The 6,000-nt window shown below is 52.4% G+C and overlaps 1 protein-coding gene across 1 annotated transcript in view; it reads left to right on the forward strand.

Moving 5' to 3' along the window:
• The window catches only part of IQGAP1 (IQ motif containing GTPase activating protein 1), a 56,953-nt gene extending 51,609 nt beyond the window's left edge, over positions 1 to 5,344 (forward strand). Inside the window, exons 33-38 of the mRNA XM_066635085.1 lie at positions 1,683 to 1,770; positions 1,957 to 2,169; positions 2,480 to 2,646; positions 2,943 to 3,065; positions 4,297 to 4,405; positions 4,982 to 5,344. Of these exons, the coding sequence (XP_066491182.1) occupies positions 1,683 to 1,770; positions 1,957 to 2,169; positions 2,480 to 2,646; positions 2,943 to 3,065; positions 4,297 to 4,405; positions 4,982 to 5,095 (814 nt within the window). The 3' untranslated portion in view covers positions 5,096 to 5,344. The remainder of the gene's footprint in view (positions 1 to 1,682; positions 1,771 to 1,956; positions 2,170 to 2,479; positions 2,647 to 2,942; positions 3,066 to 4,296; positions 4,406 to 4,981) is intronic.
• The last annotated feature ends 656 nt before the right edge of the window (positions 5,345 to 6,000 follow it).

Below are 6,000 nucleotides of genomic sequence, written 5' to 3' on the forward strand. Positions count from 1 at the left end.
GTGCTTTCACTTTAATGTTGGTAGGGCTGCTAAAGACTGCAGGAGGTGCGGGGAGCCCAGCACAGACCTCTGCAGGGCACCCCAAGGCTTGGAATCCTGAAATGGAGCAATCACAAAGGGCTTCCTGTTTGCAGGAAGAACATTGCAATTGCTACATTTCAAGATTCTAAACCTCGGGGAGGGCTGCGTTGGGCACCTCCTGCAGTCTCCAGCAGCCCTATCAATGCTAAAGTAAGTGAAAGCACCCCCCTTTGCCCCCTTTAGGGACGCAATCTTGGTGATTGTTTCCCTCCCTCTCTTCTTCCTCCGCCCCTTAAAGGGATGGCTGAAGTGTTACACGAACTGGTGAGTCGCGACCCACCAGTCTGAGAACCGCTGACCTAAATTAATGCATAATCCAGGTATAATCCGCTGTTTTGGTACAAAATACAGAAGTTACTGGAATTGCATTCAGGAAAGCAAACACAAACTGTAGATACAATGGAAAGAATGTCTGACAGGATTACTAAATTGCATTCAGCTAGTAAGATTATTGTTTCTTCCAGGATGTGTGATTGTGGTGGGGATGGGAGGAAGAACGCAAACCAACAAGCTAGAGCCCGAGCCTGACCAAAGTGGAAATGAGGCTTGTAGGCCAGTAAACGTTTCTGGGAGAACAGTTCATCTTTCATGCTGGCATCCACATATGAAGGCCTGTGAAATAATAATAATAATAATAATAATAATAATAATAATAATAATAATAATAATAATAATAAATATTAACAGGTATTTATATACCGCCTTTCTTGGTCTTTATTCAAGTCTTTATTCAAGGCGGTTTACATAGGCAGGCTTTATCTAAATCCCTATTTAAATAGGAATTTTTACAATTTCAAAGAAGGTTCTTTCTTTCAAGAACTACTACATTCAAGGTGTTTCATTCCGATCTGGCTTCACATTCTGGCCTTCATCCTCCCATGCTCCGAGCAGATGGAATTGCTCGGCTTCAGCTTGTCAGCTGCTTCAAGGTCGCATGGTGCCGGTGGCCTCGAACTGGTGACCTTGTGGATGTTATCTTCAGGCAGACGGAGGCTCTACCCTCTAGACCAGACCTCCTGCCTGATATTTCTTGATATCAAAGTAGCATAACCAGAAATACAATAAAATGGGGGGGGGGGTATTTTCTCGTAACAGGCCCTCTGCTGTCCCCCTCGGTTTTAAGGCATCTTGGAGGAAAGGCAGTGCAGGCTAGTTGCCAGAAAGAGTCAGGGTTTGCTGAGACGCCAAAGCTGGAGGCAGTGGCAAGGGTGGCTGCCCTCCTTTCACAATTCAAAGTCCAGCAGCAGCCAGCTCTCGTTGCAGCACATGGTTTCCAGCAAAGACTGTGCCAGACTATGGCTTTTTAATGTTGGTTTTAAAAATCTGTGTGCAGTTGCACAGAGTATGGCAGTCAGAGCAGCCCTTTAGCAGGTGAGCTGTCCACTCAGGGCCGTCTGAGTGGGCAGCTCCCTGGCAAAGCTTGGCTGCAGACAGTGATACCGTTGGTTGTCCAGAAAGAAGGTCGACAGGCAGGACCGGCAGATCTCCTTCCCGCTGCCAGTCCGCACAGACCTTGTGGTTTGGCTCAGGTGATGCTGCTTCCTGTGTCTGTCGGGCCAACAGTGTCCGTGTCTCCTTTCTCCTTCCACTCTTCTTTCCAGTACAAAGCGTCTGATCGTGGATGTGATCCGCTTCCAGCCAGGGGAGACACTGACTGAGATCCTGGACACGCCAGCTGCTGCTGAGCAGGTACGGGCAGGGCCAGTAGGTCACCTGGCCAGTGGCCACCTTGTGTCAGTGCAGTGGTGGCCCCACATGGCACAGGTGGGAGTTGGTGTGCCCATTGCTCTTCTCTTGTGCTCAACACAGCTGGGCAGTGACAGGTGTGTGTGTGTCAGGGTACCCCTGGACATGACCCTTCTCCCACCCTTACAGGAAGCTGAGCATCAGAGAGCAATGCAGAGACGAGCTATTCGAGATGCCAAGACCCCGGACAAGATGAAGAAATCAAAAGCTGTCAGGGAGGACAGTAACCTGAGTCTTCAAGAGAAGAAGGACAAAATCCGATCAGGACTGAAGAGGCTGACCGAGCTGGGAATGGTGAACCCCAAGAACAGATACCAGGACCTGATCAATGATGTGGCAAAGGTTAGTGCCTGGGGTCTGCTTGGTCTCTCTGCCAGGGCTTTGCCCAGGAGGAGGTGTGGGCACAGTTGGGGGGGGGGCTGGTGCTTGCCTCTGCCCCGGCTGTGTGTGGCCAGCGGGACTCCAGAGAGCCCCCCCCCCAAATGCTTCTGTGTGTGCAACTGGCATAACTGAGAAGGCACCTGGCGCATTTTCCCTGGGCACATCTCTGCCTGGATCAGTCTTCTCTCACCTTGTCTGCAGTACTGGTACTTTCCCAGTTCTCTGACAGAGTTGATGTTGAGCACATTTTTCGTTTACTTGCCTGATGTAGGATATCCGGAACCAGCGGCGATATCGCCAGAGGAGAAAAGCCGAGTTGGTGAAGCTGCAACAGACCTACAACGCACTCAACTCCAAGGCCACGTTCTATGAGGAGCAGGTGGATTATTACAAGAGCTACATCAAAACCTGTTTGGATAACTTGGCCAGCAAGGGCAAGTGAGTGGCACCTCCCGAGCGGGTCTGGTCCGAATCCGGAAGTCCTGAGAACTGTCAGTGGGCAGAGGAGGCGGAAGCCTCGCAGGAGCAGGGTGGGGAAGAGCCTGCTGGCTTCCTCGTCCACACCAGGGGCATTGAGCAGGAGCATGGGGATGTTGGGGAGGAACAGAGGTTCATTGCTGCCAGGGGCAGAGCTGTAGCACGACTGTGCACTGCTGTTGCTGGGCTCCTCTGGCTCCAGCTCACCAGCCCTCCACCATACAGCTCAGTGGGACACACTTCCTGCCTTTCCTCAGGGTCTCAAAGAAACCCCGGGAGATGAAAGGAAAGAAGAGCAAGAAGATCTTCCTGAAATATACAGCAGCCCGACTCCACGAGAAGGGGGTCCTGCTCGAGATCGAAGATCTGCAAGTCAGCCAGTGAGTGTTACATGCGGGGGGGGGGGGAGGGAAAGCATCCTTCAAGTATGTGGTCTCCTCCCACTTGGTTGCTCTTTGGGCTTTGAGGCTCCAGCAGGTCAGTAGATGCTCAGCCCTCTGGCCTTCATTGGCCTGGTTCTGACCAGGAAGCTTTGTCCTCTCTAGCAGCCTGTGCCGTGGTGAGAGTGCGCAAAAGGCATTTCCACGGTTCCAAAGAAATGCATGTGCAGGAGCTCCCCACCCCCCAGGCTCAGGTAGGGAAAGCTCCCTGTTGAGCCTTGCTCTGCCCACTGAGGGCACTGAGCCGCCAGGCAGTGCTGGGCAGGCATTTTACTGCTCTTCGCTCCCCCAGCCCTGTAACAATATAGGCATGAGGCTCACCTGCCTTACAGAACTGGCAGAGACTGCCGAATGTCAGTTATTCTGCCAAACCAAGTAGTGAGCTGTTCACAGCACGGAGCTGCCCAATGGTGCCTCTGGAAGCAGGTGTAGCACTTGGGAAGTCGTTCCACCAAGTGCATAACTCATACAGTGGGCAGGGGAGTTTTAGCTGAGCTCTCTCTACTGTTTTCTGCATTGGGCAGCACAGAAAAATGCCCTGCTGTCTGAGTGGGGCCACCCCCTGAGGTCTGTGCAGAAGCTGGTGGTGAGTCCCGTGCTCTGGGAACAGCCATAGGCCCTGTCCCCTGAAGGCGTGCCACCTGGCTGGTGGGTGCCTTGAGCCTGTGGAGGCTGGCTTTGGAAAGGCTAGCAGCACTCGCAGTTTGGCTGCGCTTCCGGTTGGGTCACCCTCACCCACCTGGTTGTGTGCCCGATTCAGCCCATCATCTTGCTCTGCTTGGATGGTCCTGTGAAGTGGCCGCTGGGGGCTTGTGAAGGCACTGAGGACAAGACCAGTTCCAGAAACGGTCTCTTGTGCCGCGATGGCCATGAGAGCAGGAACCTAGCTTCCTCTGCCCACTTTTTGCTTTCCAAGAGTGTTGCAGTCAGTTTTGGGGGGGAGGGGGGCAGTCTCTGCAAGCCGCTTGTCTTGCTTTTGTCCCACCTTGAAAGGCTAAGGAGAACCACCACTGTGTGGCCCCAATCCCTGCCAAGCCCCCTTGTTCTTCCCCACCATCACTTGGAGTCATTCTGTTTGTCATTCTGGCATCGCGCTTGTCTGGGCTCCAGCTGCATGTTGAAATAATGCAATAACCATGCAATAACCATGGCTGTTTTTGTCTCCATGTAGATTCAAAAATGTGATATTTGAAATTGGTCCAACGGAAGAAGTTGGAGACTTTGAGGTCAAAGCAAAGTTTATGGGGGTTCAGATGGAGACCTTCATGCTGCATTACCAGGTGTGGATCTTTGCTGCTGTCATCCTGGATGGAGTTGCTAGTTGGTCCTCCCTTCAGCTTGTGATATGGGCTGGGATGGTGTTGGGGCTTGTGAGGATGTGAGTGCTGGATAGAAACCTGCCCGGCCTCTTGTTCTCCTGACCAGCTTTCAGGGAGAACTGCAGGACCCTAATTTCAGCCCAGGTTTGTCTACATTAGCCAGTCGATCCCTGTGGTCATTCTTAAGGGAGAGACAGTGGCCATGGGCCACTGAGATGCAGAATAAGCGAGACCTCACAGCTGGAGTTGCCACATGAGTTGTTAGGAGGGAATTGTGGGGCCCTGTGAAGAGCAGCAGCCATGGAGACTGCCACAGAGTAGCTTGCTTGCCATCGATGCTTGCTTCCTGCCAGATGGATGAGAACTGCCACCAGCATTGCTCTTCTCACTGCTTGCATCTCTTTGCAGGCGGGGGGCGGGCAGATGAGTTCTTCAAGGGAAAGGCAGATCTGGTCTATTAGTTCCTACCTCAGGATCTCATCCTGAACTGCTCTGGGTGGAGGGAAGTCTCTGTTGATGCCTCTGTTTTCTTTGCAGGACCTGTTGCAGCTGCAGTATGAAGGGGTGGCTGTCATGAAGTTATTTGACCGAGCAAAAGTCAATGTTAATCTCCTCATCTTTCTCTTGAACAAGAAGTTTTATGGGAAATAACTCCCACGCCCTGAAAGTCTGCCATTCCTTCTTGTGCGCTTTTTTCACCCCATGGATTTGTGACCAGATAGATCTCTGTGCAGCACAGACAGGTCCCCCTGCTGCTCAGAGGCTTCAGGAATAGCCTGTGATCCAGCCCCGGGTCTCCTGCTTTGTGTCTGCCTGCCTGTCCCCAACCTGGCTCCTGTGCACTGTTTCCCATGTACTCAAATAGCTGCACTGCAAATTAAACCATTATTCGCTCCTCTACTCAAGGCTTAGTTGTATTCTTTTCCTCAGAGGCCGGGGGGGGGGGATTTGTCCTGCTCCAGCTGCCATTTGTACTTGTTTGGGCTGCCTGGCCTAAGGCCTTCTCCCCAAGTCACAGAAGAGCCAGCCAGGAGGGTGTTCACCCTGGAGAGGTCTGTGCTACTGACCTGGCTGCTGGAAGCAGAGCCTCAGAGAGCCCCTTAGAGTAGCTTTATGTGTTGTGTGGAGGCCTTGGTATCTGGACCAGCCTCCCCTGGCCTCTGTATGGCAGTGGCTGCTGCTTTTCCCTCCTGAAACCTAACCATGAAGGGAGCAAGAGACCCAGAATACATCTCCATGTTTGAGTGCCCCTAAGTTATTGCAGCTCTCCCAGCAGTGGGCATTACGTGGTGGGTCTCGTCCCAGTTTCCTGCACTTAGCCTCCCTGTCTCCACTCCTGACTGCCTTGCACTTTGTTGCAGAAAAAGTGCTTTCTGTGGCTCAGAGGTCCTGTTCAGCAGATTGACTGTGCCCAGCTCCCCTGGGATCAGTGGTTGTTCTGGACCTCCCTCTCTCCTTCCCCTGCCTAGAATGTGCAGCATGAGTAATTGTGGTCAGTTAATTGAGAATTAACATTTCTGGGCTAATTATGGAGGCTGCTGAGTTTGGACCCATTC

This window comes from Tiliqua scincoides, chromosome 8, assembly GCF_035046505.1.
Source record: "Tiliqua scincoides isolate rTilSci1 chromosome 8, rTilSci1.hap2, whole genome shotgun sequence".
NCBI classification, from domain to species: Eukaryota; Metazoa; Chordata; class Lepidosauria; order Squamata; family Scincidae; genus Tiliqua; species Tiliqua scincoides.